The sequence below is a fragment of the Vipera ursinii genome (assembly GCF_947247035.1).
Source record: "Vipera ursinii genome assembly, chromosome: 10".
Classification (NCBI taxonomy): Eukaryota; Metazoa; Chordata; class Lepidosauria; order Squamata; family Viperidae; genus Vipera; species Vipera ursinii.
In genome coordinates this window covers 4,493,069-4,514,289 of record NC_139520.1, presented here as the reverse complement: position 1 = coordinate 4,514,289, position 21,221 = coordinate 4,493,069, and the positions used below count along the sequence as shown (strand labels likewise).

The 21,221-nt window shown below is 45.5% G+C and overlaps 1 protein-coding gene across 3 annotated transcripts in view; it reads left to right on the top strand.

The window, feature by feature from the left end:
- WDR59 (WD repeat domain 59) overlaps positions 1-21,221 on the top strand; it is a 74,871-nt gene that overhangs the window by 28,609 nt on the left and 25,041 nt on the right. For all 3 annotated transcript variants that reach the window (XR_014493421.1, XR_014493422.1, XM_083370666.1), the window contains exons 11-17: positions 3,195-3,274; positions 5,152-5,284; positions 7,437-7,561; positions 11,387-11,551; positions 13,800-13,895; positions 18,603-18,759; positions 19,981-20,050. Coding sequence is in view for 1 of the 3 variants with exons in the window: in XM_083370666.1 (XP_083226792.1) it covers positions 3,195-3,274; positions 5,152-5,284; positions 7,437-7,561; positions 11,387-11,551; positions 13,800-13,895; positions 18,603-18,759; positions 19,981-20,050 (826 nt within the window). In the remaining 2 variants the exon portion in view is untranslated. The remainder of the gene's footprint in view (positions 1-3,194; positions 3,275-5,151; positions 5,285-7,436; positions 7,562-11,386; positions 11,552-13,799; positions 13,896-18,602; positions 18,760-19,980; positions 20,051-21,221) is intronic.

Genomic DNA, 21,221 nt, shown 5'->3' with positions numbered 1-21,221 from the left:
GCAGTGGCCGTCCAACCTTTTCTTAAAAAACTTCCAGAGTTGGAGAACATACAACCTCTTCCCCTGTTGGACAGAAGTGGTTGTCATGAATTTTTTCCATATATTGAAAGGAAATTTAGGTAGCATCAGAGAGCCAGCATGAGCTGGTAGTTAAGGCATCAGGCTACAAACCTGGAGGCTGTTCTTCTCCTGCCTTAGGCACAAAGCAAGTCCCAAAAACTCTTAGCCCTAGAAATAGGAAGGCAAGGGCCAATCTTGCCAAGAAAACTGTAGGGTATAGTCCAGGCAGTTGGACAGAAGAGTAAAAAACTGACTTGAAGGCACACAAACACACAGAAAAAAAGTAGCAGGAACTTAAACCTATTTCTAGCTCTAGTTTGTGTGGCCCCTAAAAATAATTTCTGACCCTCTTCCTTGTAGTTTCCCTTTCATGCTCCCTCTGTTTGTGTCCCCCTAAATCTCCTTTTTACCTCCTTCAGCTTGTGACCACTTCCTAGCCTCCTTTTGGATCTCCCAGTTTCTCCTTATCTGTCAATATCCTTCTGCAAACAGTGTGCAGATCTGCACCCGGCACTCCGGGGGCTGAGTAATGGCTGAAGCAGCCTCAAGTCAGGGTAGACAGCCCAGTCCCAAAGAACTGGCTTCCTAGGGTCAGCCAGGCCTGATTCACGTGGCATCTGTGGTTGGCCCAAAGAAGGCATGAGCCCCAGGCTGATGCTGTGAGGTTGAGATGTTTTTGCACTGACAATATAAGAGGCAGCCTTTTGCTTTAGCTGCTTCGCTTTGAAACTGAAGGGTGGGGGGAAATGTCAGCCGGATGTTTTCAGAAGATAAGAAACAACCTGCGCATGGGAAGGGAAGTGCAACTTCATAGGTAAAACTGACTGGATAATGTGATTTATGACGTGTAAATAAGGGTGGAATTGTTGGGTGGTACAGTGGGCTTGTGGGAGGAGATTTCAGATTCTGGCATCCCTCCATGATTTACAGTTGGGATGGCATTCGTTCATATGGTATGGGAAAAATAGAATACACAGCTATTTCCAGAGACATTATATCAGGAATTCTTTATTGATGGTTTGGGAGAAAATAAAGAGGAAGCATTACTTGAGGATTCCAGATTGGCTCTCAACGATGGACGCGTTAATACACCCCAATATGTTTAACATGGGAAATATTATAAGATATAAAGACCTACTAACATACGGGGAAGCTGAAAACCAAACAACAATTAGAGGAACAAGGAATAAAGATGGATTGGTACATGAGAACGCAGATACAATCTAGATATGAAAAAGATGCTAAAATAGATGGTTTTAATTTGGGGAGAACAGAGTTAGATGAAATACGGGAACTGAAGAAAAATGGATTAAAAAAATGTATAGCTACTTATTATATAGGGAATTAGAGGAGGAGCAAGTTAAGGAGTCAATGTTAAAATGGTCAAGAAATTTTGGATATACAATTGGATTAGATAGATGGCAGCAATTGTGGGAAAGAAACTATAAACTGACAATGGCGACAGCGTATAAAGAAAATATGTACAAGATGTTCTACAGATGGCATATGTCTCCAGAAAGGCTAGCTAAAATGTTTAAGGACAGATCTATGAAATGTTGGGAATGCCATCAAATACCAGGCTCTTTCTATCATATGTGGTGGACGTGTACAGAAGCTAAAACCTATTGGAACATAATTAAATCATGGATAGAAAAGATGATACAACATATAGAATTAAGACCAGAAATATTCCTGTTGGGTATTTTACCAGAGAAACATAGCAAAGAGAACACATATTTGATTATTCATATAACCACTGCAGCTAGGATTGTGTTTGCACAAAACTGGAAGGCACTGAAAGCTCCTCCAGAAGAAGAGGTGGTCGGGAAAATAATGGAATGTGCGGAAATGAATAGATTAACAATGATAAGTAAAGATAAGACAGAGTATTATGAAATTTGGGGAAAATTTTATGAGTGGGTGAAAAAGAGAATAGGCTTAAAAGACAGCTAACACTAATTTAGTTGGAAGAAAAATGAGGAGATAAGGATATTATCATACCTAATATAGACATTGAAAACCCAAGGAGAGGAGCTGCTCGGACATCACCCCTGAACTGTATCGGAAGAGGGATGGGAGGGAAGAAAGGAGAGGAGAGAGGGAAGAGAGTAGAGGAGGGGGAAGGAAGTAGGAAGGTTGGAGGGAAAGAGGAGGAGAAGTGGGGAGAAACGGGAGGGGAGTGGTGAGGGAACGAGGAGGGGAGAGGAAGAAGAGGGAAGTAGGAAAGAAAGGAGAAGGAGAAAGTAGAGAAGAGGGAAGAAGGAAGGTGGGTACAGTGAAAGGGGAAATGGACGAGCAGCACTTACGTGTATGTGTTTATGTATGGCGATATATTTGTTGAATTGTTTGTGGAAGAAATGGGAAAATAAAATTGTATACATATATACATATACATATACGTATACATATATACATATACATATATATATATATATATATATATATATATATATATATATATATATGTATACATACATACATACATACATACATACATACATACATATATATATATATATATATATATATATATATATATATATATATTAAGGGACGTGGTGGCTCAGTGGGTTAGGACACTGAGCTTGTCGATCAGAAGGTCGGCAGTTTGGCGGGTCGAATCCCGAGTGCCGCATAACAGAGTGAGCGCCTGTTACTTGTCCCAGCTTCTGCCAAACTAGCAGTTCTAAAGCACGTAAAAATGCAAGTAGAAGAATAGGGACCACTCCGGTGGGAAGGTAACAGCGTTCCGTGCACCTTTGGCGTCTAGTCATGCCGGCCACATGACCACGGAGATGTCCTCGGACAAGCGCTGGCTCTTCGGCTTTGAAACGGAGATGAGCACCGGCCCCTAGAGTTGGAAACGACTAGCACCCATGTGCGGGGGAACCTTTACCTATTGCTATTGGGCCAGTCCTTTTCTCACAGAGGGTTGTGGCAGGTTGAGAGACCCTTCCTGTGTGCTTTCCTTTGCTCCAAGGCTAAAAAGTGGAAGATGTGTGCAACATTATATACACAAATCTATTGCTTACTCTTTCCTGGTTCATTTTCTGTAGATTCCGACTTTCTCCTGCCTTTGAATTCAAAAGCAGACCTAAGTTGCGCATGACAGGCATCTTCTCTCTTCCTTTAAGGGTCGAAGGACTATCAGCTGGTCACCTGGTCCCGAGATCAGACTCTTCGGATGTGGCGAGTGGATTGTCAGCTACAGCGGGTAGGTCCTAAGCATTCGGAAGCCTTTCCCGGGCCCTGCTTGAAAGTGTAAAGGCCCACACTTTTTTGCCCCGTCCTCTCTCCCACTGTAACTCTTGTCAGGCTGCTACTCGTGGTTTCCTATGTATTTCCGCAAATGTGCTTTCCCTGCAGTGGAATTATGGCGGATTCAGAGTCACAAATCAAGTCCCTGGGGAAGGGGATTTGGGTCCACCCTTTGCAGTGGAAGAGAACGAAAGGGATGCGCCCATGGAAAACGGCTGTGTAGAATTCTTGGGCAGCAGCCTTATCATCCTCCACAGTGTGTTGCCTTTGTGTCCTGATCGCAGTGAGGAGGACAAATGATGGCAAAACGTAGCGTGGCGGTTTTGAGAACCTTAGCGAGGGAACCGGGCGTTAACCAGAAAGACAGGCGAATAAGGAAAGAGACGGCCAACAAAGAGAACCTTGAATATCTCCAAACAAGTACTGCGATGCCGCAGAGCAATTAATCAGTTGACAAAGAGGTGGATGTAGTTCCATCTCAGTGGAGCAGTGTATAGAGGCGGCCATGGAGATGACCTTGGGGAAAATATGCAGAAGCTGGGGGGCTGGGAAAGGAGACAGGAACAGATCAAGCTAGACCCCCCCCCCCTGACTCAGTGGGGTATATCAGGAGGGGAGGAAAAACATAAGCAGACTTACAAGATCCTGAATCTGTCTCAAAACGTAGAGTAGTTCTAGTCTTCTGCTAAAGTACGTTTCCAGTTCTGGACAGACAAAGGAGTGAGAGTATGACCACAATTGAGCCCAAAATGTTGCTAAGTGAGACATTTGTTAAGTGAATTTTGCTCCATTTTATGACCTTCCTGGCCACAGTGAATGAATCGCTGCAGTTGTTAATTTAATAACAGGGTTGTTAAAACAAATGTGGCATCCCCCATTGACTTTGCTTGTCAGAAGGTTGCCAAAGGGGATCACGTGACCACAACCATCATAAATATGAATCAGCTACCAAGCGTCTGAATTTTGATCATAGGACCATGGGGGTGCTGCAACACTTTTGAGGGTGAAAAATGGTCATGCTTTTCAGTAATGTTGTAACTTCGAATGGTCACTAAACCAACTGTTGTAAGTTGAGTACTACTAGTATAGGGCTCTAAGCCGGGGCTTTTCAACCAGTGGTACGGGTACCACCTGTGGTACATTGGCACCTGTCAGGTGGTACACGACCATCCTAGAAAAGTGGGGGAGGGGAATGAGCTGAACCAGTGGCAGCACCGCACAAGCCTGAGCGAGAGACGGCTGGAGCTGCAGGGCTGTCAGGGTTCAGCGGAAGCACCAGGATCAGCGCCAGGCTCCAGCTGGAGCTCAGCGCTGATCCTGGCACTTCTGCTGAGCCCAGAAGAAGCACCGATCAGCTGGAATGTTGCAGCATCTCCAGGGTCTTGTGATTTACATTCAGATGCTTGACAACTGATTCATATTTATGACAGTCACAGTGTCCCAGGGTCATGTGAAGTGACCAAAACTGCCGGGCAGGCAGGCAGGTGTCTTGCTTGGCTGAGGCTTGGGGGGCACTTTATTCACTGCCATTGTAACTTCGAACAGTCACTAAGCGAACTGTTGCAAGTCGAGGACTTCATCACTTTTTTCCTTTTTTGGGGGATCATCAAGTTTTTGACCCCTTGCTACGCGACTGGTGGTACTCGGATGTTGCCATATCCTAAAAGTGTTACAATGGGTGAGAAGGTTGATGAGCCCTGTCCTAAGCCACAGGATCTGTCCTTCCTTCCTGGCACCTTAGCTGGGTCAGGCTCTTTGCCCCTCCCTCACTCCCCATCCATTGTTTGACTTGGCTTGGCTGCCTTCCGCTACCTTTGCTGCCTCTTCTTCCAGTTATGCTCCAGTGACCTCCTGGAGGGAGTGGAGGAGCTGATTGATGGGATTTCCCTCCTGCCAGAGGCAGACAAGGCCCTGCCGGTCCAAGACCCCGAGCCCCAGCAGAACTTCACCCAGGGACAGGAGGAAAGTGAGTCTCAGTATCTTTTTTTAGGGGGGTAGGATGGGGGAAACGATCAGTTCACTTTAGGGCGGGGGTGTGAAATCTCTGGATTCTACATGGATTTCACTTTTTTTTTAAAAAAGATGGAACTTGGTTCGCACCATTGCTGCCTAAGACTGAAATGTATTTATTTATTTCATTTTGTAATCTAATCGTTATTACATTTATAACTAACCCAAGGCTACGAATATGCCTAACTCTCCTGTTTTGCCCACAGCAAGCCTGTGAGATGGGTTTAGCTGAGAGAGGGTGACTGGTCTAAAGTCACCCAGCTGGCTTGCATGCCTAAGGCGGGACTAGAACTCCCACTCTCCTGGTGATTGGCCCAAAGTCAGCCAGCCGGTTTTCATTCCTAAAATGACACTAGAACTCCCTGGCACCTTAATACTACACCGAACTGGCTGTCTTGCAAGGACACATTCAAATTATGCTTGACGTCAAGGCAATTTTCATGGCAGTATGTTGCGGATGCAGAAAAATAATAATAATAATAATAATAATAATAATAATAATAATAATAATAATAATAATAATAATAATAATAAGAAGAAGAAGAAGAAGAAGAAGAAGAAGAAGTTGGAAGGCACCTTGGAGGTCATCTAGTCCAACCCCCTGCTTAGGCAGGAAACCCTATACCATTTTAGACAAATGGCTGTGCAGTCTCTTCTTAAAAACTTCCAGTGTTGGAGCATCCACAGCTTCTGGAGGCAGGTTGTTCTACTGGTTGATTGTTCTAACTGTCAGGAAATTGTTCTTAAGTTCCTGGGTTTGCCCGCTAACTTTCCTGATCGTTCCCTGGCAAAATTATTAACCTGGTCCAGCCCTGCTTTGCAAGATCAGCTGGTGCTACTACAGGTAGTCCTTCAGTTACAACCACAATTGAGCCCAGTATTTCTGTTGTAAAGTGAGACAATTGTTAAGTGAGTTTTGCTCCATTTTACAACCTTTTGCCACAGTTGTTAAGTGAATCAATGTGGTTGATCAGTTAGTAACCTGGTTCTTAGGAGAATCTGGCTTCCCCCTTGACTTTGTTTTTTAGAAGGTCGCCAAAGGGGATCACATGACCCCTGGGACACTGCGGCTGTCATAAATATGAGCCATTTGCCAAGCGTCTGAATTTTAATCATGTGACCGTGGGGATGCTGTAATGGTCGTAAGTGTGAAAAACAGTCATCGGTCACTTTTTCCAGTGTGACTTTGAATTTCACTAAACCAACTCTTGTAAGTCGAGGAATATGTGTATCTGTAAGCCTAATATGCAATATGCAGGATTGTCTGGAACGCTACACGTCCTCTAAACTTCTGGGAGGAGGGGGCTTCGTGGTACCTGAGGCAGGACATCCAGATTCAGTCACAGTTTTCTTCCATAGAGCATCAACCTTGTCAACTCTCAGGCTTCCTCTTTCCACATTGTATTCAAAATGGACAGTGATTAGTGTGTGTGTGTGTGTGTGTGTGTGTAGCATGTGTATATGTGTGTTATATATGTGCATGGGTAGATATATACTGTCTTTTTTTTTATTGAAAAGTTTTAACATACAGTTTATCTTTAACAATCCCCCCTCCCCCTCCCCTCTCCCTCCCCCCTCCCTCTCCCCCCTCCCCCCCCGACTTCCCAGAGCTAAATACAAGGTATATATTAAAAAAAACAATCATAAACAACCATATACTAAAAACCATAAACTCTAAAATCCATCACTCTCTAGCTTATATAGGATAAAACAAACCTTAGTAGTATTAAATATATATAGAAAAGCTAAAATAGAAAAAGAAAAAAAAGAAAGAAGACTTATTCAAAGATATATACTGTCTTTTAAGAGTAGGCAACAGAATTTCATTTTTAATGTGTGCCAGTGTGCCCACAGTAAAAAATGGCAATAAAGGTTATCTCATCTCGTCTCATCTTATGACGATGCAAAAATTCCTTCACAATTTAGGAGGAGGCCAGTCCCATCCACCTGGAATGTCTCTTTTTCCTCTGCCATGTTTCACAGACCCTGGGCCTGCTGCCCGAACTATCCATTTCCCTTCCTCCCCAATGTTTGTGCCGCCTTCTGTGCCCAGAACATTCCTGCCCTGTCCAAAAATTCTTGTCTCTCTCTCTCTCTCTCTCTTACAGTTTTCAAAGAAGATTCCCAGAAAAGCTTCCTGGTGGGAAAGAAGCTAGACCAGCTGGGGCTGCCTCAGACCTTACAACAGGAGTTCTCTCTGATCAACGTGCAAATCCGCAACGTAAATATGGAGGTGAGAGGACAACTTTTATCTGGTTACTGGATAGAACACAAGATTTTGGAATTGCCTGTTAATGTCTGGAGATCTCTCGCCTTTTCCCTTGGCTTTCCCGTTTTTCTTTCATGGTGGCTGTCCTCTGGCCACCCTCCATCCTAGGGATGTGCAGAATATGTTCGCCCATTCATACAGGGAGTGCAGAATTATTAGGCACATCATCCTCTTTATGCATGTTGTCTTACTCCAAGCTGTATAGGCTTGAAAGCCTACTACCAATTAAGCATATTAGGTGATGTGCATCTCTGTAATGAGAAGGGGTGTGGTCTAATGACATCAACACCCTGCATCAGGTGTGCATAATTATTAGGCAACTTCCTTTCCTTTGGCAAAATGGGTCAAAAGAAGGACTTGACAGGCTCAGAAAAGTCAAAAATAGTGAGATATCTTGCAGAGGGATGCAGCACTCTTAAAATTGCAAAGCTTCTGAAGCGTGATCATCGAACAATCAAGCGTTTCATTCAAAATAGTCAACAGGGTCGCAAGAAGCGTGTGGAGAAACCAAGGCGCAAAATAACTGCCCATGAACTGAGAAAAGTCAAGCGTGCAGCTGCCAAGATGCCACTTGCCACCAGTTTGGCCATATTTCAGAGCTGCAACATCACTGGAGTGCCCAAAAGCACAAGGTGTGCAATACTCAGAGACATGGCCAAGGTAAGAAAGGCTGAAAGACGACCACCACTGAACAAGACACACAAGCTGAAACGTCAAGACTGGGCTAAGAAATATCTCAAGACTGATTTTTCTAAGGTTTTATGGACTGATGAAATGAGAGTGAGTCTTGATGGGCCAGATGGATGGGCCCGTGGCTGGATTGGTAAAGGGCAGAGAGCTCCAGTCCGACTCAGACGCCAGCAAGGTGGAGGTGGAGTACTGGTTTGGGCTGGAATCATCAAAGATGAGCTTGTGGGGCCTTTTCGGGTTGAGGATGGAGTCAAGCTCAACTCCCAGTCCTACTGCCAGTTTCTGGAAGACACCTTCTTCAAGCAGTGGTACAGGAAGAAGTCTGCATCCTTCAAGAAAAACATGATTTTCATGCAGGACAATGCTCCATCACACGCGTCCAAGTACTCCACAGCGTGGCTGGCAAGAAAGGGTATAAAAGAAGGAAATCTAATGACATGGCCTCCTTGTTCACCTGATCTGAACCCCATTGAGAACCTGTGGTCCATCATCAAATGTGAGATTTACAAGGAGGGAAAACAGTACACCTCTCTGAACAGTGTCTGGGAGGCTGTGGTTGCTGCTGCACGCAATGTTGATGGTGAACAGATCAAAACACTGACAGAATCCATGGATGGCAGGCTTTTGAGTGTCCTTGCAAAGAAAGGTGGCTATATTGGTCACTGATTTGTTTTTGTTATGTTTTTGAATGTCAGAAATGTATATTTGTGAATGTTGAGATGTTATATTGGTTTCACTGGTAAAAATAAATAATTGAAATGGGTATATATTTGTTTTTTGTTAAGTTGCCTAATAATTATGCACAGTAATAGTCACCTGCACACACAGATATCCCCCTAAAATAGCTATAACTAAAAACAAACTAAAAACTACTTCCAAAAATATTCAGCTTTGATATTAATGAGTTTTTTGGGTTCATTGAGAACATGGTTGTTGTTCAATAATAAAATTAATCCTCAAAAATACAACTTGCCTAATAATTCTGCACTCCCTGTAGACTGAGGGATAGGCGCTGTCCATGGTGCTCTCTGAGCCGGGTGTTTTTCCTCACAGACGTTTCATTACCCAACTAGGGAACAAGACCAGCGCTTGAAGAGAGAGGGGTTGGCTTTCTGTTTACATACGACTGACCTGTCCTGTCAGTTGTATGTAAACAGAAAGTTTACAAACAGTAAACAGTGTTTTTGGGGTTCCTTGATTAGGCGGCTGTTTACTGTTTGATTGTCTTGAGTTGGTAGTTCCTTCACAGGGGTTTATGGTTTACTTCTTGATTGTCGGTCTAATATTAAACTTGGTGTTAATCTCCTGGATAAAGATGGCAAAGCCCACTCCCTTCTAGCACTGAAGATGTTACCACGTTGGGTAATGAAAAGTCTGCCCCAAACTCCACCAAGCTGTGAGAAGACCAAGGAATCCACAATTCAACCCTGAGCAATAAATGTTCTCTTTTATTGAGACATATTTTTATTTTATTTTTATTTTAATTCCATTTATATCCCGCCCTTCTCCGAAGACTCAGGGCGGCTTACAAGCTTAGCAATAGCCTTCATTCTATGTATATGCCTGCTTATTAGGGCTTTCACACACCCCCCCAAGCGGCATTTTTACAAAGTCAGCTTATTGCCCCCAACAATCTGGGTCCTCGTTTTACCTACCTGGGAAGGATGGAAGGCTGAGTCAACCTTGAGCCTGGTGGGACTCGAACCTGCACTAACTGCAGGCAGCTGGTGTTACTTAAGGAGGCATTAGCCCACTGCTCCACCAATGCTTCCACCGTGCATGCACCTGGAGGAGACATTTTAGTCCTTCTGCTGTAGATGTCTTCTGCAAGGGGGGTGTTCTGTGGTAGAAAGCAGTAGGGCAAAGCAAGGCTTGGCAGCACGTAGTGGGTCTTTGGGTGGGCACAGGGCAGCAGGAGACCAAGACTTGCCATAGGTGCCCCCTAAGACTTCTCTGGATTTTCCTTGGCCAAAACCTGGATCAACCCAAACAATTTGGGTTGCACTTCAGCTAACCCAGGGCCTGTCCAGAATACAGGTAGTCCTCAACTTACAGCCACAATTGCGCCCAAAATTTCTGTTCTTAAATAAGACATTTGTTAAGTGAATTTTGCCTCATTTTCTGACCTTCTTGCCACAGTTCATAAGTGAATCACTGCAGTTGCTAAGTTAGCCACACGGTTGTTAAGTGAATCTGGCTTCTCCATTGGCTTTGCTTATCAGAAGGTTGCAAAAGGGGATCACAGGACCTCAGGAAACTGCAACGGTCATAAATATGAGTCATTTGCCAAGCATCTGAATTTTGATTAAGTGACCATGGGGATGTGGCAACGATTGTAAGTGTGAAAAATGATCATAACTCACTTTTTTCAGGGCCATTGTAACTTTGAACTGTTCTAAATGAACTGTTGGAAGTCGAGGACTGCCTGTAGTCCAGGATTCCCAACCTGTGGGCCGCAACCCACTATTTAGCCGTGGGCTAGTCACCACTGAGCCACGTGAGTGGCTGGCTGGTGCATGTGCACGGTTCCACTTGTGCGAGCCTCATCACGAGCACTTGCGGCCCCACTTGCACGAGTTGCACTGTGAACGTCGCAGGCACTCATGCATGTGTACACACACATACACCTGCCCCACCCACAAAATCATCCCCTCTTCCCCCCCCCAACACTCTGGGCCACCAACCCGGAAAGTTTGGGGCAGTCTGCTGTAGTCCATCTGAACAGAGGAAGTGAAGCTCTTGGCTTTGTGTACCCCCAATCTGCATGATTTTGAAGAGAGCGGAAAGGTTGTGGCCACCAACCTGGATGTTTGATCTCAGCCACATCTGTTTGTAGCCCTTGTCTTTTCGGAGTGTTGGTGGTCAATGTGCTTCTTTTATGGCTGCTAAAAATGGTTCCCCCCAAACGGCTCAAGGCATCGTGCCAAAATGTATTTTTCTTTCTCAAAGGCATCAACACGTATCTGACTTCATCCTTCGGGATAACGTCTCGCCTCCTTAACTCCGTACGGGATCGGTTTGCCTTGCCAGGGACACCTTTGGCCGTGTGGACCCCGTGTCAGGCTGTCCTAACCGTTCTTCCCTGCTTCGTTCTGGCAGATGGATGCTGTCAATCGGAGCTGCACAGTCTCGGTGCACTGCAGCAACCACAGGGTGAAGATGCTGGTGATGTTCCCCGCACAGTATCCAAACAACGCTGCCCCCTCTTTCCAGTTTGTCAACCAGACCACGATCCCTTCCACCATGAAGGCCAAGTTGTTGAAGGTGGGTCTGTGCCTAAACGGCTTTCCCGAGAGAAGGTGGTTAGCAGGAGCTGGAGAGAGGGAGGCATCAGCCAGGGATAAAGGTCTCATTACCAGCAAGCATCTGGTTTGTCTGCCTGCTGCATTTTATGTTCCACCCCCAGGCCACATCTGGCTCTTTGGTTGTCCGTGTCCAGCCCGCATGGATTGCTTTCATTTTGAAGATGATTGCTATTGTTTTTCCCAATCTACGTGTGTGTGTGTGTGTGTGTGTGTGTGTGTGTACGCGTGTGCGCGCACGCGTGCACGTGCATGCACGCACACATCTTCACACCCCTGTTGGTTTGGCCTTCTGTCTGTCTGCCTATCTGCCTATCTCTACCTACCTACCTACATACCTACCTGCCTGCCTGCCTGCCTATCTGCTGTCCATCTTGTAGTGAATGACTCTGAATGACTGTCAGAACCCCCTCCGACCCACATCTTAGGAAAGAAAAACTCTTGGAGACAGGAAGCTTTAGTAAAACATGGATGACAGAGGATATAATAGACAGGATCTGATAACTGTCTCACAGATCGATATTTTTAAAGTGTCCCCGAGTAAAAAACCCACCCCTCAGTCCATTTGGTCAGTCCCGGATCAGTCAAATCTCCTCGTGGGGAAAAAGAGAACCACCAGTCCATTTGCAACACAATTACTTCCTCCCTTTCACATTCCATCCGGAGATACAAGCCAGAACTCTCCCAACCCCTTTCTTTGTTTTTCGTAGTTCAGAGGTTTCTTCCACCGGTTTTCTTGTGATGGCCAACAGGCAGGCTGAATAAATAAACATTACATCTAAAGGTTAGGGATGGGGCAATAAACACCCTTGTCTTCTCTTCCTCCTTTGGAATGGCAGAATCCAGTAAGTGGGATGAGATTTGGGTTTGCACAGAGAGGGAGTTAGAAATGAAATATAAATGGATTCTGACAACGATTCCACAACAGTCCCAGTTTCTCATCTGCCTCCATCTCCATCCATCCATCCATCCATATCTGTCTCTCTGTCTGTCTGTCTGTCCGTCCATCCATCCATCCATCCATCCATCCATCTATCATCTATCTATCTATCTATCTATCTATCTATCTATCTATCTATCTATCTATCTATCTATCTATCTATCATGAGCCGTGGTGGCGCAGTGGTTACAATGCAGTACTGCAAGCTAATTCTGCCAATTGCTAGCATTTCAGTCCTGACCGGCTCAAGGTTAATGCCTCCTTAAGTAACACCAGCTGTCTGCAATTAGTGCAGGTTCGAGTCCCACCAGGCTCAAGGTTGACTCAGCCTTCCATCCTTCGGAGGTAGGTAAAATGAGGACCCAGATTGTGGGGGGCAATAAGCTGACTTTGTAATAATGCCGTTTGGGGGTGTGTGTGTGAAAGCCCTAATAAGCAGGCATATACATAGAATGAAGGCTACTGCTAAGCTTGTAAGCCGCCCTGAGTCTTCGGAGAAGGGCGGGATATAAATGGAATTAAAATAAAAATAAATAAATAAATAAAAATAAGGTTGACTCAGCCTTCCATTCTTCTGACGTCGGTAAAATGATTGTTGGGGGCAAGAGGCTGATTCTGTAATCCTCTTAGAGAGGTCTGTAAAGCACTGTGAAGTGGTATATGAGTCTAAGTGCTATTGCTCTCTCTCTCTCTCTCTCTGTTTATTTCTCTGTTTAATCTATCTATCTTTCTATCCATCCATCCATCCTTCCATCTAGTTTATATGCTATCCATTTTGTAGTAAACGACTCTGGACAACTTCCACCATTAAAACATTAAAATCCTAACAAATATCTTTAAAAGGATAAAAATAGAAATCCCAATCAAAATAAAATATAGCTAAAAGATGGGGAGGGAGGGAACAGGATGTGTGTGCGTGGGGGGGGGGATTGCCTCTTTATTCAACAACCTTCCCCACTGTGGTTCTCCCCTGTTGGGGCGCCAGGCCATCCAGCAGAGCCAGGTTCGCAGGCTTCTGCAGAAGGATAGAAGGAGGGGAGCCAGTCTCATCTTGTGGCCAGGCGTTCCAAAGGGAAGGAGCCACGGCAGAGAAGGTCCTTCTCCTGAACCCGCCAACCGGAATTCCTTTACCGATGGGACCTGCAGCATGTGGCCTCCTCATGTGGCCCTTTTGGGGAAATTAATTGCCCACCCCTGACAGTTCTACAGCTTCGAATTACGGTGTGTAGGCTCAGGAAAAGAACTCCACCCACATCTCCATCTCTTTCAGATCTTGAAGGACACTTCCATGCAGAAAGTGAAACGCAACCAGTGCTGCCTGGAGCCATGTCTGCGCCAGCTGGTCTCCTGCCTGGAGGCTGTTGTGGTAAGGAAAATTGTGTGTCCATTTTGCCCCCCCCCCCCCCCAATGTGGCCTGCCTGTATCCATCCCATTGCCATCCCTAGTAGAACAACGGCTAATGACCTTCTTTTACCGGTCTACTATAGAGAGCGTCCTCTCGTACTGTATTGTGGTTTGGTATGCTGGCCTGACAGCCGCGGATAGAAAGGCATTACAGAAGGTGGTGAGCACAGCACAAGACATTGTGGGCTGTCCCCTGACACCACTGGATGATCTCGCCAGGGCTCACTGCCATGGAAGAGTGAGGAAAATTCTCAGGGATGACTCACACTCTGGACGGTATCTCTTTACTCTCCTACCATCGGGTAGGAGATACAGGAGTATAGCCAGCCGTACCAACAGGCTGAAGAACAGCTTTTATCCATGGGCTGTTAGGCTCTTGAACGGGAAATAATTTTATAAACTTTATGCATGATTGACTTGCGAGGCTGGTGTGTTGTGCAGTCAGCTCCCATGGTGTAACAAAATGGTGGGTTTGTTGTCACTGTGAGTTGGGGGTGGGGGCACGAAGGGAGGCTCAGCCAATCTCAATGTATATATGGTTGTACTTTGATAATAAAAGGTTCATTCATTCATTCATAGTAGGGAAATATAACTCTGGCCCTGGAAAAAATGGAAGGAGTCCTCTTTGTTCTTGAAAGGGCAGAGAAAGTTCTGGACAGGCTTTCCAAGTAGGGTAGTCCTCAATTTATGACTGGCTGCTTAGTGACTATTTAAAGCAGGGGCATCCAATCTTGGCAACTTTAAGACCTCAACATCTGTGGACTTCAACTCCCAGAATACCCCCCCCCCTCCAACAGTTACTTAGGAGCCAATGTCATAACTACACGCATGCTCGTGCGCGCACACTGCAGTCTTGTGATTGCAGCTCCCCTTTATGGCTGTCTGCAGCATCCCATGGGCCCGTGACCGTAACTTTTTACCTTTTTGCCCATTTCTGGCATTTATTTCTGGTTTCTGACAAAAACCACCCGCTGGCTAAAATGGATTGGCTTAATCATGACTGCCCCACTCGCTTAACAAACACCATGTAAAATGTTGTAAAATCAGGTCCTGTCATATTGGGATCCGCTTAAGGACCTCAACGACTTACAACTATAATTCCGGGCTTACCATACTTATAGTCATACGTTGAGGACTACCTATAGATCCTACGACAATCAAGTTGCCTTCCTGGAATCCCTGTGATTTTCTTTTTTTACCTGTCCTACCTTAAAGGGTTGATATCTCTATATAATCACCTGGGGAACTTCTGACCTACTGTACTGATTGAGTGCAAACTGTGAACTCCTTGTCCGTTCTGCTGTCTCTTCTTTCCAGGCTCACAGCTTTCTCAGTCAGTCAATCTGAATAGAGCTGGAAGGGACCTTGGAGGCCTTCTAGTCCAACCCCCTGCTTAAGCCCCAGACCCTATTCCATTTCAGACAGGTGGTTGTCTGGTCTTTTCTTTAAAACCTCCAGTGAGGAACTCCTGCAACTTCTGAAGGCAACTTCTGTTCCACTGGTTAATTGGTCTCACTGTTAGGAAGTTTCTCCTTAATTCCAGGTTGCTTCTGTCCTTGATAAGTTTCCATCCATTGTTTCTTGTCCTGCCTTCTGGTGCTTTGGAAAATAAGTGGACCTCCTCTTCTTTGTGGCAGCCCCTCAAATGCTGGAAGAATGGTCTCATGTCCCCCCCCCCCCAGTCCTTCTTTTCTCCATATTGGCCAAAGCCAGTTTCTGCAATTGTTCTTTATAGGTTTTTGTCTCTTTAATCATCTTAGTTGCTCTTCTTTCTGTTTTGTCCTCACAGAGTGGGTCAAAACAAAAACGTTTGTATCTCCTGATCAGAGTTAAAGAACTTTTCTGGTAGAAGGAACATTAAAATTATTCTGCTTCTCAAGTGCAATGGAAGTCAGGCAGTTTCTTTGCTAGAAGAGTTGATTTTCTCTTCTTTTAGCCCCTGCAGGCTGCATCGGGAAAGCGCTTAAGCTCGTCATGGGCTTATATCTTTGGCAGGAGCAGGAAACGTTTCCTTCTACCCAAAATAAATGTGTTAAGCCTCACAAAGTCTTGACACTCTTGTTTTAAAGTTTAAATGGTCAATGAAAAAAATAGATCCAGGAAACTACAGACCTATCAGCCTGACCTCAATACCTGGGAAGATTCTGGAAAAGATAATCAAACAACAAATCAGCGAACACCTAGAGGCAAACAAAGTCATCACTAAGAGCCAATATGGGTTTGTCAAAAACAGATCATGCCAGACAAATCTTATTGCATTCTTTGACCAAGTGACAAAATTAGTGGACCAGAGGAATGCTGTAGATATAATTTACTTGGACTTCAGTAAGGCATTTGATAAAGTAGACCACAACCTACTACTTGATAAGATAGAAAAATGTGGGTTAGCATCACCACCAGATGGATTCGTAGCTGGCTGACAGGCCGTACTCAGCGTGTTGTCCTCAATGGAACCGCATCTACATGGAAGGAAGTGTGTAGTGGGGTGCCCCAGGGCTCTGTTCTGGGCCCAGTGCTCTTCAACATCTTCATCAACGATTTGGATGAGGGGATAGATGGGGAACTCATCAAATTTGCAGACGACACCAGGCTGGCAGGAATAGCCAATACTCCAGAAGATAGGTTTAAGATACAGGATGATCTGGACAGACTCGAACACTGGGCGCTATCTAACAAAATGAAATTCAATGGTGAAAAAAGTAAGGTTCTACATGTAGGCAGGAAAAATCAAATGCACAGGTATAGTATAGGTGGTACCTTGCTCAATAGTAGTAACTGTAAGAGGGATCTCGGAGTCCTAGTAGACAATCACTTCAATATGAGCCAGCAGTGTGCTGCAGCTGCCAAAAAAGCCAACACAGTGCTAGGCTGCATTAACAGAGGGATAGAATCAAGATCACGTGAAGTACTAATACCACTTTACAATGTCTTGGTAAGGCCACACCTGGAATACTGCATCCAGTTTTGGTCACCACGATGTAAAAAAGATGTCGAGACTCTAGAAAGGGTACAGAGAAGAGCAACAAAGAGGATCAGAGGACTGGAGGCTAAAACATATAGGGAACGGTTGCTGGAATTGGGTATGTGTAGTTTAATGAAGAGAAGGGTGAGGGGTGACATGATAGCAGTGTTCCAATATCTCAGGGGCTGCCACAAAGAAGAGGGAGTCAAGCTATTCTTCAAAGCACCTGAAAAGCAAGACAAGAAGCAACGGATGGAAACTAGTCAAGGAGAGAAGCAACCTAGAACTAAGGAGAAGACAGTTAGAACAATTAACCAGTGGAACAACCTGCCTCCAGAAGTGGTGAATGCTCCAACACTGGAAGTTTTTAAGAAGAGACTGGACAGCCATTTGCCTGAAATGGTATAGGGTTTCCTGCCTGAGCAGGGGGTTGGACTAGATGACCTCCAAGGTCCCTTCCAACTCCTCCTCCTCCTCCTCCTCCTCCTCCTCCTCCTCCTTCTCATTATTATTGTTGTTGTTGTTGTTGTTGTTGTTATTATTATTATTATTATTATTATTATTATTATTATTATTATTATTATTATTATGGGGGTGGGAAGTACCACTTCAACATACCACTTGACATCATATGTAAGGACCCGCTTCAAAACCTCTTCCCAAGAAAGCAGGACTCTTGGAACAGATTCATCCCAAAAGGAACTTTTATTAGGAGAAGCTGGCAGCAGGCATAGAAGGCAGGATCTGAGGGTTTCCCGCTCAGATCAGTAGGTTAAAGGAGCATCCAGCAAACCCCAGCCCAACAGTTCATCCGGTCAGTTCAAACGAGCCAATCCCCAGGTGTTAGGTCCGCTGTGGGAACGGAGCTGATAACGGAGTCCGTTCCCAGGCCTGTGAAGACATTGTTGGGTCTTCGCACCTTTCTCTTCCCCAGCGAGAGAGAAGCCAGATGGCTGGAGGCACATTCCTTTCTCACTCCAGGTAGGCATCACGGGAAAACAGTTCAAAGAGCAAACAGATAGGAAAGGCAGAGTGGATACGTTGCAGCTAAGCCAAAATGAGGAAAGATGCATTGCCTGGAGCCTCCCCCTTCTCCCCAGGAGAATGACGGAACCCACAGAAGGAACCCGAAAGGAACAGAAGCACCCCCGCCCCCCAACAAAGAAATGGGTTCTGACATCATCATTATTTATTTGTATCCTGATTTTCTTATTTTTACAAATAACTCAAGGTGGTGAACATACCCAACCAACTTTCCTCCACCTACCTTCCCCACAACAAAAATCCTGTGAGGTGGGTGGGCTGAGACAGAGTGACTGGCCCTAAGACACCCAGCCGGCTTTGACGCCTAAGGAGGGACAAAAACTGTCTGTCTTGTGGTGATTGGCCCAGAGTCAGCCAGCCGGCTTTCACTGCTAAGGCGGGACAGGAACTCCCAGCCTCCTGGTGATTGGCCCAGAGTCAGCCAACCAGCTTTCACGCCTAAGGAGGGACTAGAACTCAGAGCCTCCAGTTTGATGCCTAGATCAAACTGGCTGTCAAGTGTTGTGTCCTGGATTGTGGAGGTGCACAGATGGATTAGGGAGGCATACACAACCCCCATGCTGCCCATTCCTGCTTTGATATCCAGGGAGGTCTTTGTGAGAAGTGGTTGCTGTGAAGTGGGGGGAAAGTCCCCCAAGGATCTTAATTCCGTGTCTTTTCAGAACCAGGAGGACAGCTCCTCCAGTGACCTCTATGGACTCCCGAATTCCGTAACACCGCCTTTGCCAACCTTTCCGAGGGTCTCCAACGCCTATGGCTCCTATCAGGATTCCAACATTCCTTTTCCACGAACCTCTGGAGCGAGGTTCTGTGGGGCAGGTGAGTGGAACCTTAGCTCTAGGACAGGGGTAGGCAACCTTGGCTCTTTTATCACTCGTGGACTTCAACTCCCAGAATTCCTGAGCCAGCATAGGAATTCTGGGAGTTGAAGTCCACGAGTGATAAAAGAGCCAAGGTTGCCTACCCCTGCTCTAGGAGGATGGAAAAGTGGAGGACAGTGGCCAGAAGTCCTGTCTCGTCTGTTCCGTCAGAAAGAGGGACTGTCCGTTGCTACTTGGTTACAGCTTCTGTACAACCAGCGATCGCTTTAATGCTACAGTCTTCTTCCACAAAATACAGGCATTCCTGAGCCAAGCTGAATTCTGATTACTGCATCTCGTAGTTATTTTGGCAGTCTTACAGAAATAGCAATAGCACTTAGACTTTACAGCCCTCTCTGAATGGTTTACGAAGTCAGCATCTTGCTCCCAACAATCTTCATTTTACCCACCTCAGAAGGATGGAAGACTTAAGTCGAGCCGGTCAGGATCGAACTGCTGATAGTCGGCAGAATTAGCCTGCCACATTGCATTCTAAACATTGCGCCACCACGGCTCCTAATGTTTGGCCAGCACCATCTTCTGGGATATATTTTCCCCCAGGTCTAGTAACAACCCTAGAATTCCCAGGTCATACAGATCTGCTCCAACTCTGCTTATGCTTGGAGATACTACATGCCTTCTTCAACTTACAACTGAACGTACCAGTTGTTGGATGTTACAGTGGAAACAACCCCCCCCCCAAAAAAAGGAATTATAACCTGGTTTCAACTTTCAACATTCTTCCCCTCGTGGTCACATGATCACAATCTGGACATTGGTCCGCTGGCCCAAATTTGCAGAAATTTGCAGTGTCCTACAATCAAATGACTTTGCTTTAGGGTGGCTTTGCTGGAAACCGACATTTACTTCCAGCACATAGCAAACTACGGGTTTGTTGTATTTGTTTAACAATGTCCCCCCCCCCAAAAAAAAACATCATCAGCTTAGGTCCAACCTACTTTACCACGGTCATGACTTATGACTGTAATTGTCAGGCACAGTTACTGTTCTAAATCGAGAACTACATTTACGGTTGATGAGCAAACCTGGTTCCTTTAAAATAATCAATGAATCATAGATTCTGAACATCCCAAAATTTTGCACATGGATTAAGGGCTGTTGGGCCTCTCTTTCCATCCCAGGGTAGCTTCTCAGCGTGGCTTTCTCTCGATTGTTTCAGGGTACCTGGTCTACTTCACCAGACCAATGACGATGCACCGGACGGTCTCGCCCACTGAACCAACCCCACGGTAAGCGTCAAGCATTGGCCCACAGTGGCCTCCCCAGACCTTCCCAGCTGCAAGAAGGCAGAACTGACTTCAACGAAGGAGTCCAGAGGCATCTTTTCGGATTAAGCAATTCCATTAAAAGGCATAAGCTTTAAAAAAAAACTTACGTTTTTTTTTTAAATAAAATTGGTTTGTCAGAAAAGATGCGACTGGATTTGCAACCCTAACTCTGTCAAAATTTTCTCTGGCAATTGTACAAAATCCAGAGCCTTCGATGGCACGTGTAGTCAGGAGCTTTTACATGGAGCGAGATAAAAGAGTGAAGTTAAATTTCAACCCCTTAGTAAAGACCATGCAGTGTAGAAAGGAATTGCACAGTCCACTGCCTTGGCCTTGGCCTTCAAAAGCAATTGGCTGCCATTGCAAAAGCAGCCGTGCATTGGGAAATTTGACATCGCAGTGGAAAACTACCACGTTCTTACCAGAGAGGCCCTATGGAGTTTTTCTTCCCTTTGTAAAGAACAGTTTCCTGCCCCCGAGGACTCTACCAACAGTGAAACGGGGAAGGTAGTCCCCGACTTACAACCAGTCACTTAGCAACCGTTCACAGTTACAACAGAGGCTTCTCATGACTCAGATTTGAATTTTTGATAGCCAGTCCTCCCTCCCTCCCCCCCCCACAGTCCTATGGTTTGCATTTGGGGCACTGGGCAACCAACTTGCATTTGGGGCTGTTTGCTGCATCCTGTATTCAGCTGAGCATGATTTATGGCAATTTTTGCTGGAAACCAGCAATTACTGTGACCGCCACAAAAAAAAGTTGTGAAATCAGTCACGGTCACATAGTAACCCGCTTAACAACTAGCATAACGTAATGACCATAATTCTGGGCCCCTTTACGGTTGTAAGTCAAGAACTACCTGTAACGGACGAGTCTTCCCTGTGAGAATAGCCACAAAAGGGAACAGCGCTGGTGGATGTAATGGTATAATATTTCAGGCTAGCTGTTAGCCGAGTTCAGGGGTAGGCCTCCTTGGCTCTTTTATGACTCCTGGACTTCAACTCCCAGAATTCCTGAGCCAGCCTGGCTCAGCTTGGAAACCTCTCCCTTTCCCCTCAGCACGGCTGGCTCAGGAATTCTGGGAGTAGAAGTCCAGGAGTCATAAAAGAGCCAAGGTTGCCTACCCCTGGC